This window comes from Bidens hawaiensis, unplaced genomic scaffold (genome assembly GCF_021521415.1).
Source record: "Bidens hawaiensis isolate Kalapana, Puna unplaced genomic scaffold, B.hawaiensis_p1.1 tig00000888_1, whole genome shotgun sequence".
In the NCBI taxonomy this organism is placed as follows: domain Eukaryota; kingdom Viridiplantae; phylum Streptophyta; class Magnoliopsida; order Asterales; family Asteraceae; genus Bidens; species Bidens hawaiensis.
Genome location: NW_027491051.1, coordinates 1,355,490 through 1,375,852, shown reverse-complemented (window position 1 = coordinate 1,375,852; position 20,363 = coordinate 1,355,490). Strand labels below are relative to the sequence as shown.

The window sequence follows — 20,363 nt, the reverse complement described above, 5'->3', positions numbered from 1 at the left end:
AAGGTTTGTAAAATAATGTCGTTTTTATAAACTTAAACATAAATCTGACTGGAATTAATGTTAAACCTAAATATATATAATATATTTAACTGTTATATATCCAAAACATGTTGCGTTTAAAATTTGATCCAATGACATTCATTTTCATAAACGATACAAAAGTTTTATATAAAAAACCTCTACATTCTAAAAACTTAATATATCAAAATTAAGTAATAACAACAATCATAATGCCAATTAAAGATAGAAAGAGCTTTCTGAGCTAGCCAAGTTGATTATAAAAATGAATTCTTTTAGGATATCGTCAGTTCGAATCCGAGTCATACGTGGTTTTATTTTGACCGCGTTACACCTGAGTATTTCGACTCTTGTGGCGGCGTAACTGGTGTCAAGTGACATTAAGGGAGAAGGTTCCTTTGAGAACGTAGGCAGGACCAAGAACCGGGTGCTACGCCATTAGAAAGAAACTCTCTGAGATTACAAACCGGGGTCAGCCGCAAACCAACTTACGACCATCATCCAAACCGGGGTTGGTCACAAGCCAATACGACCACCCGTTGATGACATAACGCTGAGTCGCTGATCGAGAGAGAAAAAGGAAGAGGCGTACACGCTTTTTCTTCTACACAAATAACAAATACAAATCGCTGATTTCAAACAAAACAAAACAAAACAAAACCAAACCCTAATTCCACGCCCAATCTCAAAACCCATCAATTCAACCCAAATTCTTACATGAATCTCTCACAATGACAAACCACGACCTGGTCAACTCACCCTCAAGCTCCCGGTCCATAACCGCCACAATCAACGGCTCTCACCAGTTCGTCATCCAAGGCTACTCCTTAGCCAAAGGCATGGGCATCGGAAAACACATCGCCGGTGACAATTTCACCGTCGGAGGCTACCAATGGGCGATATACTTCTATCCGGACGGGAAGAACCCCGAGGATAACTCGACTTACGTGTCCGTTTTCATCGCGCTGGCCAGCGAGGGCACGGATGTGCGGGCGCTGTTTGAGCTGACTTTGCTGGATCAGAGCGGGAAGGGGAAGCATAAGGTGCATAGCCATTTTGATCGCTCCTTGGAGAGCGGCCCTTACACGTTGAAGTATCGAGGCAGTATGTGGTACGGTTTGCTATTTGGATTTGAATTCTAGTGAAATTGAATTAATTAAGTGGTTAGATATATGCCTAAAGGCCTGCCTGCCTAGAACAATAATGTGATTAGCTATCAGATCCTTTTCGTATTAATAACAAGCATTGAATTGCTTTTGGTATCTCAAGTGTCATGGGCATTTATATAAGGGTTAAGGAAATATTTACAAGCGCATAATTTAGGAAATTGGTATCCCATAATGTAGTTTGTATTTATGCTATTATATATTGTTTTAAGAGGTTTTGTTTGGAGTTAGTATAAAAAGTTGCCAATCTGTAGAGCTATCTGGTTTTTTGATCTAATTATATTAGAGATTGTATGATAAAAGCTATCCTTGATTGGTTATCTAATTGTGCTTATTAGTTCTATCTTTGGGCTTCATGTTACTAAAACACGCTAGACTTAAATTTTGCTTGAAGGGACCATTCTGGTGCACAATATAAAAAAATAGTCTTGATAATACATTTTCACTCACTTGCACATATTGAACTACTGTAGGTTGGATTGAAGATTTTTAATCGCTACTTAACACAATAATAAGTCTTGTTACACATACACTTTTCACTTCCATATGCAAATATTGAAGTACTGTATTTTGTTAATCTTATAATACATATTTTAAGAAACTGTCATTCAGCTGTCACATTACAACTTTTATTTAATGATCGCTTTTTTAATTATCTATGGTTTTGTAAGCAAAACTTTGTTGTTATTTGTGTTGGAGCTTGATGGCTTTGTATCGGGTTTACTGGCACGTTTTACGTAATATCTTAGTGCAGGAGCTATCACATCAAATTGTTATTTAGAAACACCTGTTGTTTCAAATGTTGATGCTTTCAATAAACGGTGTTATTGTCTTACTAAACTGATTTGTTTTATTTTGGGTGCACATTTTCAGGGGATACAAGCGTTTCTTTAGGCGAGCATTGTTAGAAAGTTCAGATTATCTAAAAGATGACTGTTTAAGAATTAACTGTACTGTTGGAGTGGTGGTTTCAGCAGTAGATTGTTCTAGGTTACACCACTCAATCCAAGTACCAGAGTCTGACCTCGGATCACATTTTGGTTTGTTGTTGGATAACATGGAAGGTTCAGATGTTTTCTTTAATGTGGCTGGAGAAAAGTTTCTTGCCCATAAGCTGGTGCTGGCTGCTCGATCCCCTGTTTTTCGGTCCATGTTTTTTAAACAAGATGGAGAGAAGCATCATGAAGTTGATCTTACAGACATGGAACCTAAAGTTTTTAAGGTAACTTTATTATAGTAATCATTTATATTCCTGCCATAGATGAATGCACTTTGTGCATGTGCAAAATTTGATCCCTTTGCTTAAAAATGGGTTGGTTTTGGTTATGCTTTGTTATCTCTATTGGGCCAAATTGGGTTAAACTGAAAAAAAATATTAGTTTAAACTTTAAAGGGAAATGGGCCAAATGAGTTAAAAGTTGCCCTAAGGATATCTTGTATTCAAAATGTGGAAACTTTGACCCATTTGCTTAACATTGTGTTGATTGTGGTTTTGGTTTGTTTTCTTTTGTTGGTCAAAGTCATATAGGTTCAATTTAAAAATTAAATATTGTATAGGGAAATGAGTCGAATTTGTTAAAAGTTGCCTAAAGGGTATCTTGAATGCAAAATGTGGATTTTTTGACCCATTTGTTTAAAAGTGGGTTGATTTCGGTTATCTCTAGTGGGCCAAAAAGGGCTAAATCAGTAAATAAACTAGATTAAAGGGAAATGAGTTGTAATTTGCCCAAAGGGTATATAGAATGCAAGATGCATATAGCTACTTAATTCACGTTATACAAAAAGTCATATTAATATTGTAAATTTAAGGGTGTAAACGAGCTGATCCCTAGCTCGACTAGGCTCAAGCTTGGCTTGTTTAACTTGTGGCTTATGAGAGCTTGAGCTCGGCTCATTTTGAGCTTTATTTTTACAGCTTGAGCTTCGCTCATGAGTAGTTTTTCAAGCTCTGGCTCAGTTTGTTTATTATGTATTAATTAGTAATACAATTAGAAATATAATACTTACATGTTAATTGTAACTTTTATGTATATGTTAATATATTTTGTTTTGTTACTTATCTCATAATTTTATATATAATAATAGTTAACATATTGTTTGTGAGAAGCATAATGGATCTAGGATATATAAATAGTATGCTCATTCAGGCACATGACGGCACGAGAGAGCTTATATTTAATAAGTGTAGCTGGGGCTCGAGCTTGTTTAAGCCCAGATCGATTCTAGTTTCTAGGGCGCTATTCTTGAGTAGCTCACTAGTGGTCTGGCTGGCTCATTTACAACCCAAGTTGTGATAATATAGTGTGTGTAAGCATGTACAATAGATTAATTGCTTATTAAAAGTCATTAAAAAAGGACTTACTAGGGTTTTGGGTCATGGAAGCTGGTCTAAAACTCTTACACCATTTCAATGCGTATCAAAGTATAATCTTTTGATGTGAAACAGGCTATGCTACACTTCATATACAGAGACACACTTATGGAAGACGAGACAGTGACATCTAGTTCATTTTCTGAATCTGGCTCATTAATCTCCAAGTTGTTGGCTGCTGCTGATAAGTATGACTTGGTCAGACTTCGAAGGTTGTGTGAGTCTCACCTATGTAAAGATATAACTGTAAACGCTGTTGGTAGAGCTCTAGCACTGGCAGATCGTTATCATGCTACTGAATTGAAAGCTGTTTGCTTAAGATATGCTGCTGAAAACCTCGCAGGTATGTTATTATTATTATTATTATAATTATTAAGCCTGGATTATATTTCTCTTTATACTTTTGTTTATGCTGTCCATTTGTGTACTTGTTTTGTGCCGTAAGAAATGATCATGAATTTTCTTATATGTGTTGGGTAAAGCTATATCACATTAGGGGTGTAAACAAGCCAAGCCCGATTTCAACTAGGCGTAAGAACAGCTTTTTTAACTTACAAGAGCTCGAGATTGAGCTCGACTTGTTTCGGGCTTTATTTTTATAATCTATAGGCTCGAGTTCGGTTCAGTAGTTGATTTTAAGCTCGGACTCGGCTTGATTTCTTCATATTAAACCAAGGGAAAATGGACTAAAATACCCTTAGGTGCAATGCACATGACTGTACCTAACAAAAAAAGTTAACGTCTGTTACTGGGAAGGATGCATAGTGTGACAAAATGTGACACATAAAAGATGACTTCTGTTATTTTCTTAGTGTGAGGACGGAATCTGAAATGTGCTAATTGCTATATACCTAAGAATGAAAAGTTTTATTTACTCTTATATATTTTTAATCATCCTTTATATATTTTTCACTATGTTAGAAAACAAAGAAATTATAAAATAGTTAGATTAAGATTTAAGAATTATAACATGATTTTTTGAGATAAGATATGATTGACATTTCGTATACGTTACTATATTTAAGGGGTGAAATAAGAAAGTGAGAAAAAGAACCTTGGGCACACAGAATTGTGTAGATAAGTAATTTTATATATTATACTATAAGTCATCTACATTCGGGTTGTCAATTATAATTATGTATATTATATGCTATAAGTCATGTTATTTTATCATATTATAATAATATTATATAAATATATTTATTATTATTATTATTATTATCATATTGTTATTTTTATTATTATTATTATTACTACTATTATATTATTATTATTAGTATTATTATTATTATTGTATCTTGATTGGGTGTTCTATCGCTTGTGTTTGTGTGATTAGTTGCAATCATAGAGCATAGGAACCATGACTACTACTTGAGACCATGTCCTGAAACGAGGGGTGTAGGAAAGGGTAAAGATAGGGAGTATATATTGCGTTTGGCTTCTTGGAATGTAGGAACACTAAATAGTAAGTTGCTAGAATTGGTAAATGTGCTTAGAAGACGTAGGGTTTAAATAGCATGCCTTCAAGAGACTAAGTGGAAAGGGCATAGAGGGGCTGAGTGTAACGGGTATAAGTTGTGGTACTCGGGGCCTGATGGAGCTAGGAATGGAGTGGGGATCCTAGTGGCTAAGGAACTACACACTAGTGTGGTGGAGGTGATAAGACATAATGACAGGATTATGGTGTTGATATTAGTACTAGGAGAGGAAGTAGTGCCAGTAGTCTGCGCCTACGCGCCTCATGTAGGCTTAGGGGACCAGGAAAAGAGAGAATTTTGGGATTGCCTGGACGCAGTGGTAGGGGGCATACCTAGGGGTGAGAGGATTTGTATAGGAGGTGATTTTAATGGACACATTGGTAAGGCTAACGATGGTTTTCAAGCCGTACATGGGGGTTTCGGTTTTGGTGAAAGGAATGAGGCAGGAACAGAACTCCTAGAGTTTGCGGTGGCCCATGACCTAGGAATTATAAATTCTTATTTTAGGAAACAAGACCCTCAGTTGATCACTTTTAGCAGTGGCGGATGCGACACGCAAATTGACTACCTTTTAATGAGGCAAGGAGACCGACGTTGGTGGAAGGACTGCAAAGCCATACCTGGGGAGACAGTGGTGGCTCAACATCGTCTGCTGGTAACAGATATAGGCTTCAGAAATAAGCTGACTGTTCGTGAGAAGAAAGGTACACCTAGAATTCGATGGGGAAATTTGAGGGACGAAAATCTCCTACTGTTTAAGGATAAACTCAGACTGCAGACGCAGGCTCGACTGATTGGGGACTCAACTCTTATATGGGAAGCTATGGCTACAAAGATCATTCAAATAGCAAAGGAGACTCTCGGGGTCACAACAGGAAAGGCAGGTGGGCATAAGGAGTCTTGGTGGTGGAACGAGGCTGTACAAGATAAGATAAGGGACAAACAAGGATGTTTTAGGGAGCTTATGAGATGCACGAATGAGGAGCGCGCAAATTTGAGGGAGACCTACAAAACGGCCAAGAGAGAGGCGAAGAAGGCAGTGGCGGAAGCAAAGAACGCGGCTTATAAACGGATGTATGAACGTTTAGAAACAAAAGAGGGGGAACATGCTATGTTTAAGATTGCCAAAGCCAGGGAGGGTAGAATGCAAGATCTAGGGCCGGTGAAGTTCATAAAGGATACAGATGGGCATGTACTAGTCAAGGAGCAGGACATCAAGCTAAGATGGCACACCTATTTCCACAACCTTTTCAATAATGGGAGAGCTTACCAAGAACATGACAACACAACCTCCCAACGACAACAACCGAATAACTGCTATTGCCGACAGATCACACGAGAAGAGGTGCAGACTGCATTTAGGAGGATGGGAAAGGCTAAGGCGGTTGGCCCAGACAACATACCCATCGAGGTGTGGAAGTGTCTGGAAGAGGAAGGAGTCATGTGGTTAACTACCCTGTTCAATATTATCCTTAAATCTGGTAAGATGCCAGACCAATGGAGGAGCAGCGTTGTAGTTTCTATCTATAAGAACAAAGGAGACGCCCAATATTGTGGTAACTACCGAGGAATCAAACTACTAAGTTATACTATGAAACTCTGGGAAATAGTGATTGAGGTTAGACTTAGACGAGAAACTCAGGTTACGGTAAACCAATTTGGATTCATGCCGGGGCGTTCCATCACAGAGGCAATACACCTTATAAGAAGATTGATGGAAAAATATCGGGAGAAGAAGTGTGACCTGCATATGGTGTTTATTGACCTAGAAAAGGCCTACGACAGTGTGCCATGACAGGTGCTTTGGGAGTGCTTAGAGGGTAGAGGAGTACCCAGGAAATACATAGAGATAATTATGGATATGTATACCAGGAGTGCAACAAGTGTCCGTGCGCCAGTGTGGGTGATACTGATTTCTTCCCTGTTGAGGCAGAGGTAGGTCTTCATTAGGGCGTAGTCTTGGATGAGTTGTCAAAGTCGATTCAGGGGACGCTCTGATGGTGCATGATGTTCGCAGACGATATTGTGTTACTTGCTGAGAAAACAAGATCTAAACATGAGACTTGAGGAGTGGCGAACAACCTTAGAGACAAAAGGTTTAAGGATTAGTCGATCTAAGACGGAGTACCTCCACTGTGCTTTTGGAGGGGTAAATGACAATGAGAATGCGCAGATTACCATTGAAGGGCAGGTGGTCCCGCAGGTAACGAAGTTCAAGTATCTAGGATCATTTGTTCAGAGCGATGGGGAATTAGACAGTGATGTGACCCATCGAGTTCAGGTAGGATGGGGTAGATGGAAAGCAGCCACAAGTATATTGTGCGACAAGAGTTTCCCAACTAAACTAAAGGGAAAATTTTATAGGGTTGCAGTTAGACTTGCAATGCTATATAGAACAGATTGTTGGGCCATCAAGAAGGCACAAGTGCGGATGATGGAGGTAGCAGAAATGAGAATGCTACATTGGTTGTGCGGGCACACAAGGTTAGACCGAATAAGAAACGTCGTGTTTCGGGAGAGATTAGGGGTGGCGAACATAGCAGACAAGATAAGAGAGTGGAAATTGAGATGGTTTGGACATGTGAAGAGAAGACAAACGACGAATCCTGTTAGATCCATAGAAAACATTACTATAGAGGGGAGAAGGGGTAGAGGCCGACCTAAATTGACTTGGGATGAGAGGATTAAACATGATTTGATAGACCTAAACCTCTCCGAGGACATGGTTGAGGATATGAATTCTTGGAGAAGTAGAATTAAAGTTAAGGATTTTTAGGGAGAAAAGAATACCTTAGGGCTTCTATTTACCTTATTTTAGTCACACACCATAATAATATTTCCTCTACATAAATAGTATTAATATCATTATTATTATTATTATTATTATTATTATTATTACTTTTAAACTCTGATTTCCTTTGTATTGCTTCATACATATGTACGTTAGAGCCGAGGGTCTCTCTGGAAGCCACCTCTTTATCCATGTGGATAGAGGTACGGTGTGCCTACATCCCACCCTCCCCAGACCCTACTTATAGCTATGCTATTAGTGGGACTTTACTGGGTATGATTGATCGATTGATTGAAATATATATTTAGTATAAGAAATATAAACTTTATAAATAATAGGCCTGTGAGCTAGCTTAAGCTCGATAAGTGAAACCAAGGCTCAGGCACAGGCACGCTAATAACAACAAGCTTATTTTTAGGCTTGAGCTCATTTAAGCTTGGCCCATATCAAGCTTTTCGTGAGCCGATCTCGAGTAGCTCACGAATGACTTGGCTTGTTTACATCCCTCACATTTTTTATTTTAATGCAGTTTTTAACTCTAAATATATGCCTAATAAGAATGTAATTGTTTGCAGCGGTTATGAGATCAGAAGGGTTTGAATATCTGAAAGAGAATTGCCCTCAGTTGCAGTCTGAGCTTTTAAAGACGGTTGCAGGGTGTGAAGATGATGGTTACAGCAGTGGTGGCGGTGGAAAGTCAAGAAGTGTTTGCGGTCAACTTTCAGATGGTGGAGATACAAATGGCAGGAGGGTTAGGCAGAGGACTTGGAATCATGGAGATTCTTGATTTTAAATAATAAAGATCAAGATTTCTGAATAGCTGACTGTTAACAGTTGTAACAGGTTCGTTGTTTTTGTACTTTCTGTAATAATAAAATGGAAAAGAAAAAAAAAAGAAGTTTTCCATGACATGTGTAAGAAAGAATGGTGGTTGGTAACTGTAGATTTGTATTTGGTCAATTTTACCAAAATCAGTGTTATAATTGGTTGTAAAGAGAGCTGAAAATTGCCTTTCTATTTTACTGTGATGTTGACTAGCTATCAATTTTGACTTTCCTTTTCAGTTCTGAATATCTTTTTGTGGTGGTTGTGGTTTCATACATGTTATTCGAACTTTTATGTGATCTTTTTGACTGAGGAAGTGAGGATGGTGATGGAATGTCATATTCAGAAACATCTTAATCTTAATTTTGTCACTACATGGAAATAGGAGATGGTAATAAAGAGGTCATGTTTGGGTTGATCCATCAAATTAAACTGATTGTGGTAATAAGGTGCAATCGCCCACCCTTTTAACCGGGTTGTTTTATGAGATGGATGCATAGCTTGTGGAAGTTTGCAGGTTGTTGCTTAGGTGACTACCATCACGGGGAGATGCATTGGGTTGTGTTGATTACTTTTAGTTTGGCTTTCGGTGACTGTTAAAACATTTGGTTCCAGATTTCCGAACCAGAACATGAATCGAACAATTAAAATCCAGTTTCTTAAAATGGAACACTATAAATTGCAAACCGGTTAAACAAAGCTTTGGTATTTTTCAGTCTGATCTTAAAATGGGTTAATGGGTAATGAACAACTATGCTTCTTATAAAACTAAACGATGATACTTGGTTTAGTTTGATTTGGCTTTCTTAACTTAAGAACAACATTACTTACACTCCTATTTTTTAATATATGAATGGCGACGCATTCAATACATAACCAGTTTTAAATATAGAACAATATATTCATTATTTAGTTTCAAATTGATTAAACAAAAAAACAACTTAACTGGAACCGTTTAAAATCGAATCAAATTACGTATTAGATATTCACTTCAGTTTTACACGGAAATTAAATAAGTAATTGGTTTTCGGTTCTAGAAACCCAATTCGATTAAATTGAGAAACCTGAATTACATATATTAGTGTGAAGTTTTTTATTTGTGCAATCATTTCAACATCGACGACTTGTAAGAAGTTTAATAACCTATCTAGCCTTATTATAACGTAGTAAAGACATTATTGTATGAAAAGTTTCATACTTATTGAGTAAATAAACTTCAAAGTTTCACCATTGATTATTGTATATGAAGATTTTGTGCTTCTTGATCTTTCCATTATTTTGAAATAATCTAGCATTCTCCCTCTACTGGTCATTATGATGTATATTTGTACGTATATAAAAAGTATCAAGCACAATCTATCTATTTACATATAATATTATTAAATTAAAATCATTCTTCTACATGTCATTCAACTAGAGTAGTCAACTAGGATGCCAACTAATACTATTACTATTTATAGAATTACTAACAAAGTTACAAATGTAACAAAACGGGTATGTTTGGCAAAACTACCTGATAGCTGTTGGCTGGAAATTGGTGGTTGAAAACTGAGAGTTGTAGCTAATAGTAGGGATGAGCAAAAGCGGTACTGATACTGGTACCGAATCGGTACAAAAGTTTTGAGTTTCGGTACCGATACGGTACCGGTACCGGTACGGTACGGGACGAGATTTCCGAATTTTTATCTTCAATCCCAGTCCTGTACCGGTACCGGTACGGTCCCGATCTCATCCATAGCTGATAGATGTAGGTTTTTAGATATAAAGATTTCAATGTAGACCATTCGATGCGATAAACCTTCGAAAGGTTTGCAATTTTGAAGAATTGACGAGAGACGATTTGGTTGTTGTTAAAGATGAGAAACGTAGATCAAAATTAAAATAAAAACATAGGGTATAAACACATGGTGTAATGTGTAGGGGTAGAATGATCTATTCATTAAAAAAATTGACATAAAAAAAAGTTAAAATTTTAGAATAACAACGGTAAAATTGTCATTTATTAAATTGTTATTAATAAATGGATGCATATATGATACTTTAACTATTTGTTAAAGTGCACATATGATATTTTAAATGTTTTGTAAAAACATATATGATATTTTAAGTTTTGTTTAGAAGGTATATTTGAAATTAATCATTCAATAAAACTAGCTGGGTGCGCACGTTGTAAGGTGGGGTGGGCGCACAACCTGACATCAACCACATAATCATTGTTGGTACATGATTCACCTGATGAAAGTGCACACATAACCCGAATGTAAATGTGTAATTCGTGCAAAGGTAGTACGCGTGTAACCGGTGGCGAAATCAAAACCGTACCGACACAAACCGAACTAAATTAATCATTTTTGTATCGACTTGTTCCAACCCTAATTTGGTCTTACACATGACCTGAGCTCGTCTGACTCGAATTATTGCCGATCCTAACCGGTAATCACATAATACGTTAATTATTTAAAGTTAAAAACGTATAGGTAGTTAGTTTTTTTTTTAAAAATAAAATGCTCCTTTTTATGATGTATTTTAAAAAAATAAAATATTAATGTGTGAAAAAGTTATGACCTCTTAAAAAGTCGTGAAGGTAGTTAGTTTTGAATAAGGGTTAATGTGTAACTATTATATAAATTATTAAAAGGTGATAAAAATTCAAGTATTCAACTTTTAAAATTTTAAACAATAAAGGCTTGTAGCTTTTTTTTAAACGCTACTAATAGAAGTTTTTAGCTTCAAGTTTTCTCTCTTGAACCTAAAAGCTTAATGCTCTTTCAACCAAACAAAATATTTTTATTGATAATTATGAATTATTAAATTGTATTAATAGTTAATTATATTTTATTAATCCATAAGGTTTGTTATTACGTATATTATTAAGTTTAACTATTATGTATCTATTTGACTACCCGGATACTACACGGGCTATATTCTAGTTAGTACAAAGTATATCTAAATATGTATAGGTTGAAACAATGTTTTTATTGATAATACATTTATGTAGACAAATAAAACTTCTATTAACTAGGGCCATATGTGATGGGGAGTTAGGGAAGTTGTAACATCTATGGATTTTCTTGTTAATAAACGCTGGTGTTTTTTTTACTCATATAATAAAGTTCTCGTACTCATTTCATCGTCTACATTTATTAGTGTTGAATTATATGTTATTTATTGAAGGGATATTGATTTTTAATACTCCTAACTTTTACTCGTTGGTAGATAACACTCTCAACTAATGATTTGTTTCCCACCACTCCCAACTTGTAACTTTTTTTTTTTTGTCACTCCCGAACTTAACGGACCCTAACCCCGTTAGTTTTTTTTGCAGACGTGACATTTTTTTGCTTATGTGGCATGCCATGTGGAAAATAACTTATTAAAAAAACTAACAAAACAACAAATAATGCACACACACATCCCATTACAAAAACCACAAACATTCACGTCGGCCTCCACAACCGTTAGGTTCTGCCACCACCTTCATCACAACTGCTAGCCTCGAGTGCCTTCACCCTCACCATCAACCTTCACCACCACCACTATCGTAAGCAACCACATCAATAGCCAAACCCTAGACCAACCCAATTTACATTGCTAAAATTCAATTTTCTTGTTTACAATCTGAATACATTAGCATAGGGCTTTTGATCTGAATAAAAAATCGAGTAGAATGTAATGTTTATTACCTCGAATTGTTGTTTTATCATTAACGACAGTGAATCGGGAGTTTATTACCTAGAATGTAATGTTTATTACCTCGAATTGTTGTTTAAAAAGTTATTTTCCACATGGCATGTCACATAAGCAAAAAAATGCCACGTCAGCAAAAAAAAACTAACGGGGTTAGGGTCCGTTAAGTTCGGGAGTGACAAAAGAAAAGAAGTTACAAGTTGGGAGTGGTGGGAGACAACTCGTTGATGTGTGGGTAAAAGTGCACGCCTTAAGCGTTTTATATTGTGTGTTTTACTTGTTTATATGTATCGAACACAAATACTTTGATAGGTTTTATGTTTACAGGTGTGCGGAGCTTAACGGAGCTTAAAGAAGATAATTTAGAGCATTCATGATGGAGTGGAAATGAAAGTGATGATCCATGAGAAGATAGAGAATTGAAATACGAAGACGTGGCCGCAAACGGGGAGGAAAACGGAGTTGAAACGAAGATTCTATGAAGAAAACAAGATTTATGCTAGCAGACCGTAAAGTAGTCTCTTCAGACCGTAGCTTACGGTCTGACCGTAGCTTACAGTGGCCAGACCATAGCTTACGGTCTGGTCTGACGGAAAAAGGGATTTTGGTGATTTTTCTTCCATATTTAAGCCCAAAAAACCCTAGGGTCGATGCAATTCATTCATTATCAGTTTGGGGACTTCTTGGAGGCCATCATACACCATCTTAACACACTCTAATCATTCCATTGATTCATGAAATCATTCTCCAACATCATAATCAAGAACATGAAGATCAAGATGGAAGGCTAAAGGCTTCATAACCATCTCCGGGTGTAGGGTTGAGTTGCATGCTAGCAGACCGTAAAGCAGTCTCTTCAGACCGTAGCTTACGGTCTGACCGTAGCTTACAGTGGCCAGACCATAGCTTACGGTCTGGTCTGACGGAAAAAGGGATTTTGGTGATTTTTCTTCCATATTTAAGCCCAAAAAACCATAGGGTCGATGCAATTCATTCATTATCAGTTTGGGGACTTCTTGGAGGCCATCATACACCATCTTAACACACTCTAATCATTCCATTGATTCATGAAATCATTCTCCAACATCATAATCAAGAACATGAAGATCAAGATGGAAGGCTAAAGGCTTCATAACCATCTCCGGGTGTAGGGTTGAGTTGCATGTTAGGTTTTGACATTATAATAATTTAACTTTGGATTTGTAATTGATTAATCATTCGGTTAATCAATTCTTTGTGTTTACTTTTGTGCTTCAACGGTTTTTATATATTGATTGCTTAATCTTTTGTCAGTTATTGATTTGTGGTCATCAACAATTAGGATTAAGTTCTTTCGTCATTGACCCGTTTATCATTAACCATATTATTGATTTTGTGTTTCAATAAGTAAAACCGATTATCAATTAGATTTTAATTAAGCCGTGTCAATCATTCGGATTCAGTTCTGACGATCAACATAGCCAATAGTTAAGTCTTTTGATTTACATATTTTAACAAGAAACCGTCCAAAGAAGTTTATCAATTCCTCAACTTGTTGCAAAACCCGAACCCTGGAGTTTGGTTATTTTCATATAATTGTTTACAAACCACTATTTTAAATCGTTTGACATCGTTTGTCCACTTTAATTATTTTTATTATAAAACTTGATTAGCACTTTCCACTGATTCCCTGTGGATTCGACACCTTACTTTCCCTAACTAGTAAAGGTTTTATAAATGTTTTTGATTGACCTTTCGACATCGATCAAAATGGCGCCGCTGCCGGGGAATGACACTTGAGTGATTTCAACTCGATATGCGCACTCATCTCGAGCCAAGGTTTTACTGCGGAAGAGGTGAAGATGGTAGTTTTCCAGTTCAGTTTGAAAGAAGCGGCAAAGCAGTGGTTTCTCTCATTGCCATCAGCTAGTATTTTCACTTGGGTAGACTTGGCACAACAGTTTTTAGACGAGTATTATACGCCCCAGAGAACCATAGAGGCCCGCAACAACATTCGAAACTTTCAGCAGATCACCGGTGAAACTTTCTATGAATCATTCCAAAGATTTAAACGATTGTTGAGGACTTGTCCACATCATGGGATTGCCTTATGGGAATTGATAAAGGCATTCCATAATAGTCTCTCAAATGATGATGTTCGTGACCTCCAAGCCACCACGAATGGATCTTTCCTTGCATATGACGAAAACGAAGATTGGGGGCATTTGGAGAGACATGGAAGTAATTCGAAGAGACAAGCACAGTCGAACAGGATGTCAAAAAGATCAGTGGTCAAAGCAGTTGAAAGTCATGGGTCAGAAGAAAGAATGGATAGATTGGAAAATAAGATGGATAGGTTGTTGGTTGCAGGTGTACAAGGAGCCAGAAAGTCGGGGAAAACATATCCGGTTTGTGAAGGTTGTGGTGAATTAGGACACGAGGTTGCGAGTTGTGGGGTTGTGCAAGATGAAGAAACTGAAGAAGAAGAAGAGGTCAACTATGTTCAGGGTGAAAGAAAGTACAATAATATGAGTTCAAATACTTATCATCCGGGCCTCAGGAATCATCCAAACTTCAGTTATGGAAATCCGAACACGCAGCAGAACCCGAATTTTCAGGGTAATTTTCAGAAGACAGGTTATCAGTCAAATCAGAAACAGTATGGTAATAGTTCGGGCAACGGTCAGAGTGGGTACAATCAAAGAGATTTTAGGGGTTACAATAAGGGTTATCAAAAGAGTTATTAACAGGGGCAAGGAAATTCTTCGGGTAAAAAAGAGGAGTCATTTAAGGATGCGGTGGAGTTATTAAAACAAATGAAGGCATATCAAGAGACTCAGAATAAGGCATTGAATCAGAGGTTGGAGCTTCAAGAGAAGGCAAATGCTGCGAGAGATAAACAGGTGAGTCAACTGGCTGAAGAAATGGCAAGCCTAAAGCGAAATCCATCCAAGTTACCGAGTGACACTTTGAAGAATCCTAGCTACCAGAATAACAGTTCTTCAAGTGGGAAGAATACCCACATTAACCAGGTGAGTACTCTTAGGAATGGTAAGGTTTATGATAACGGGGTAAATCCACCATCCTCCTTTGTTGAAGGAATGGTGGAAGATTTGGGGGAAAATGGGAACAGTGATGATGAGGTGAAGATTATCCAAATAAATAAACCGAAAACGTTAATTAATAAAAATTTAAACAAATCGGTAACAGAAACAGCAACCACCAAGGAGATGGGGCCCACGGGTAAAACTGTCCCGTTTCCTCAAGCATTGGTGAATCCCGCAAGATCATCACCAAAGAAGAGGGGCCCACAACTGGAGGAAATGTGGGAAGTTTTTAAACAAGTAAAAATTAATTTACCCCTCATTGATGCTATTAAACAAGTCCCCGCATACGCAAAGTATTTGAAGGACTTGTGTACTCAAAAACGAACTCACAAGATGCCGAAACAGATCGATTTAACAGCTAATGTGAGTTCGGTTTTAAAGGGAATCCTCCCACCCAAGTTACAAGATCCAGGAACGCCAATAATACCCATTCAAGTGGGCGATTTTAAAATGACAAGGGCGTTATTAGATCTTGGAGCAGGGGTGAGTATTCTCCCGGGAAGCTTATATGACCAATATGACTTTGGTCCACTTCGAAAAGCCGACACCACCGTGGTGTTAGCTGATTTGACACTTAAGCTTCCTAGGGGAATCGTTACTGATGTGATTGTTATGATTAAGGATTTTTATTACCCAGCCGGCTTTCTGGTTCTAGATTATGTTATAGTTGACCCAAACGGCAACCGAACGTGATTCATGGTAGGCCCTTTTTGGCAACAGCTAATGCTTTAATAAACTGCAGAACCGCAGTAGTCGACAAGGCTTTTGGGAATAAAAATCTTAGGTTGAATGTTTTTTCGAACGTATCTAACCCTCTGGTGAGTGATGAATGCTTCGCGGCTGACATCATTGACGGGTTGAATCCCCATGAAAATGAGGAAGAGGCCACAGAGGAGTGTGTTATTTGTTGCAGGACTGCAGTTGAGCATTCACATCAGTTGGAGAAAGAAGAAAACGAGGTGGAAATCTATGCTGCAAGCATCGGAAAACCGCCATGGTCTCAACAGGTAGAGAAATTACCGGACACTATCGATTCTAAATTGAGACCGTAACTCGAGAGTCCACCGGCAGTTGAATTGAAGGAACTCCCAAAACACCTCAAATATGTGTTTTTGGGAGACAACGATACTTTACCCGCCATCATAGCCTCAAACTTAGAAGAAACGCAAGAAAAGGCTTTGATAGAAGTATTGAAAGAGTATAAAGCAGCAATTGGGTGGACGATTGCGGGCTTGAAGGGAATTAGTCCATCTATCGTGATGCATAAGATTATCACGGATCCTGAGGTGAAACCCGCACATGACGCACAAAGACGGTTAAATCCGAACATGCGGGAAATTGTGAAAAAAGAAGTCCTGAAGTGGTTGGATGCGTGAATTATTTTCCCTATCTCGGACAGTACTTGGGTAAGTCCAACACAAACGGTTCCAAAGAAGGCGGGCATTCAGATAACCCGTAATGGAAAAGGTGAAGAAATTGCTACCCGACCGTTGACCGGGTGGCGGATTTGTGTTGATTACCGAAAATTAAACACCGCGACATCTAAAGACCATTTCCCTCTACCGTTCATTGACCAAATCATCGAAAAATTATCAGGTCAGAAATTTTATTGCTTTTTAGATGGCTACTCGGGGTACAATCAAATTGCAATCCACCCCGATGACCAACATAAGACCACTTTTACGTGTCCATACGGTAATTTCGCATTTAGGCGAATGCCTTTTGGCTTGTGTAATGCCCTGGCCACCTTTCAAAGGTGCATGATGAGTATCTTCTCAGATATGGTCGGGGAATCATTTGAAATTTTTATGGACGATTTTTCTATTTTCGGCTCATATTTTGATTCATGTGTTAAACGAATTAACAAAGGTTTTAAAAAGATGTGTGGAAACGAATTTGGTCTAGTTGGGAAAAGAGCCATTTCATGGTTCAAGAGGGAACAGTGTTAGGACATGTCATCTCGAGTAGGGGGGATTGAGGTTGACCGGGCAAAAGTTAATGTCATATCTAATTTCCCACCTCCTACAAATGTTAAAGGAATCCGGTCATTTTTGGGACATGCCGGATTTTACCGACGGTTCATTAAAAATTTTAGTGTCATCACAAAATCGTTGTGTAATTTGCTTTTAAAAGATGTGCCATTTGTTTTTGATGAAGATTGTTTAAATGCATTTAATGTTCTTAAAAACAAACTGGTTGAGGCCCCAATTTTGCTATCACCTGATTGGTCACTTTCATTTGAAATTATGTGTGACGCAAGTGATTATGCGGTTGGGGCTGTTTTGGGTCAACGAGTGGATAAGAAGCCCGTTTCCATATACTATGCAAGCAAAACCCTTTCTGATGCTCAAATAAACTACACAACTACAGAAAAGGAGTTGCTCGCAGTAGTATATGCTTTGGATAAGTTTAGATCTTATATTTGTGGGAGCAAGGTTATTGTGTTTTCAGATCACAGCGCAGTCAAGTACCTGATGGAAAAGAAGGACGCAAAACCGCGCTTAATTAGATGGATTTTGTTGATCCAAGAGTTTGACATGGAGATTCGTGATAAGAAAGGAAGTGAGAATGTGGTTGCTGATCATCTGTCGAGACTGACGGGTCAAGAGGAAGACAATACCAGGGCGATAAATGAATCATTTCCGGACGAACAATTGTTTGCTGTTTCTGCATTACCATGGTATGCTGACATCATTAATTTTCTTGTTGCAGGTACCATCCCAGAATTCTGGCCCAAGAAAAAGAAACATCAATTCATGTCTAAGGTGAAGCAATACGTTGGGAAAATCCACATTTGTTCAAGATTGGGGCTGATCAAGTCTATCGGAGATGCATTCCAGATGAGAAGATTCGAAGTGTGTTGTCACATGCACACTCACTCGCATGCGGTGGACATTTCAGCGGGCAGAAAATGGGTCATAAAATTTTAGCTTGTGGTTTTTATTGGCCTAGTTTATTTAAAGATGCAGCAGAATATGCTAAGAACTGTGTGAGATGTCAACAGTTAGGTAGCATTTCCAGGAGGAACGAGATGCCCATGCAACCAATCCTCGTTGTGGACATCTTTGATGTTTGGGGAATTGATTTTATGGGCCCGTTTCCAAACTCCTTCAGGAATTACTATATTTTGGTAGCGGTTGATTATGTTTCAAAATGGGTTGAAGCAATTGCCACCAAAACAAATGACCATGCTGTTGTTTGTAAATTTGTCCAATTAAATATTTTCTCGAGATTTGGCGTCCCTCGCATTATTATTAGTGACGGGGGTTCCCATTTTAAAAACTTTAATTTTGGCAAATTACTTAAACGATATGGCGTAAACCACCGGATAGCCACACCATACCATCCTCAAACGAGTGGTTAGGTGGAGGTATCTAATAGACAAATTAAAGAAATTTTACAAAAAATGGTAAGACCTGATAGAAAAGATTGGTCAACAAAACTAAAAGATGCTTTATGGGCTTACCGTACTGCTTTTAAAACACCTATTGGTACCACCCCCTGTCGGTTGGTTTACGGGAAAGGATGTCTTTTACCTTTGGAGCTTGCCCATCGTGCTTTATGGACCGTGAAAAATGTTAATCTAGATTATGAGTGTGTAGGTAAAGAAAGAAAGTTGAATATCTGTGGGCTAGAGGAGTTGCGGGATGAAGCGTATGAGTGCGCGTTAGCATATAAAGACCGAATGAAGCAAGTGCATGATGCAAAGATTAAGAGGAAAACTTTTGAAGAAGGACAACGGGCTTGGTTATACAATTCGAGAGCAAAACTGTTCCCGGGTAAGTTAAAGAGTAAGTGGATGGGACCGTATCAGGTGAAGCGTGTCGGTCAGTTTGGCGAGGTCGGAATTGAAGATTTTGACGATCACTTAAGGCAGGTAGTGAATGGGCATCGGTTGAAACCACAATTTGGAAAATGCGGATTTGAATAAGAGCATACACGAGTCGGTGGTGAGCTTTATAGCTACTGCACCATCATATTCAGCCGAGTGATAAGGGTCAGGTAACGTCGGGCTGTAGACTTTAAATTCAGCGCTTCTCGGGAGGCAACCCGAGCGTTTTTTTTATTATTTTTTATTGTTTTTGTTAATTTTATATTTAAAAAAAAAATTGCCGTTGACCGTAGCTTACGGTCAGATCGTAGCTTACGATCGGAGCAAACTGTCTTACGGTGATCAAGGGACCGTAGCTTACGGTCACCCGACCGTAGCTTACGGTCGGGATTTTTCAAATTTACGAAAAAAAATATTAATATTATTCACTTTAACCTCCACCACAAGATTTACTTAACTCTTTCTCTCCTTATTCTTCTTATTTCGTTCTTCTTCTTCTTCTTCATCTTCTTCCTCTCTTCCACCCAAGAACACCACAAAACCCACAACCCTAACTCCTTCAATTCTTACCCAAATATCTTGATTCCGGACTTTAAACTCATTATTTTTTCGAGAGAACTCACCTGTGGTGTCGGTTTTCATTAATTTGTGCTCTATTTTTGCCAGATTCGTGAGGGTGTGAAGAACCCTAAAAATCAAATTTGGGGATGTTCAAGTTTAAGTGTTTTTTTTTATTGTAATTGAAGCTTAGGACATCAACTTTCTTCACTAAAAGGGTATGTATTTCACATAATTTTAATTTGATGAAGCCTAAGGTTTGTGATGAAGTTCAAGTTTTACTTTATGCATATTGATTGAGGTTAGGGATTGTTATGGTGATAATGTTTCCACACTTGTAAGATTATATTTGTTAAGGGATGAGTTTATGGGTGTTATGGGTTATAATGAGTTGGTTATGATAGCTTGTTGAAATTTTGCAAGATGAAAATTGATAATAAAGTGATTGCTGTTAATATTACTAATGGAATATGTTGGGTTAATGACATAGATCAACTTTTACAAGTTAGAGTTTGAAGTGGTTTTATAAACATTGAATCAACAAGTCATAC

General features: G+C 37.7%; 1 protein-coding gene across 1 annotated transcript; it reads left to right on the top strand.

Annotated features, from left to right (window-relative positions):
* The first annotated feature begins 676 nt into the window (after positions 1-676).
* On the top strand, positions 677-8,853 carry LOC143544335 (BTB/POZ and MATH domain-containing protein 4-like). Its single transcript, XM_077036457.1, has 4 exons — positions 677-1,129; positions 2,058-2,406; positions 3,631-3,898; positions 8,400-8,853. Exons 1-4 carry the CDS (start codon positions 750-752, stop codon positions 8,609-8,611), a joined length of 1,209 nt encoding a protein of 402 aa, XP_076892572.1. The 5' UTR covers positions 677-749; the 3' UTR covers positions 8,612-8,853.
* Positions 8,854-20,363: the final 11,510 nt, after the last annotated feature.

Coding starts and splice junctions, on each gene's coding strand:
- LOC143544335 (XM_077036457.1), top strand. CDS start 750: ATGACAAACCACGACCTGGTCAACTCACCCTCAAGCTCCCGGTCCATA. Junction 2,407..3,630: donor TGGAACCTAAAGTTTTTAAG/GTAACTTTATTA, acceptor GATGTGAAACAG/GCTATGCTACACTTCATATA. Junction 3,899..8,399: donor TGCTGCTGAAAACCTCGCAG/GTATGTTATTAT, acceptor AATTGTTTGCAG/CGGTTATGAGATCAGAAGGG.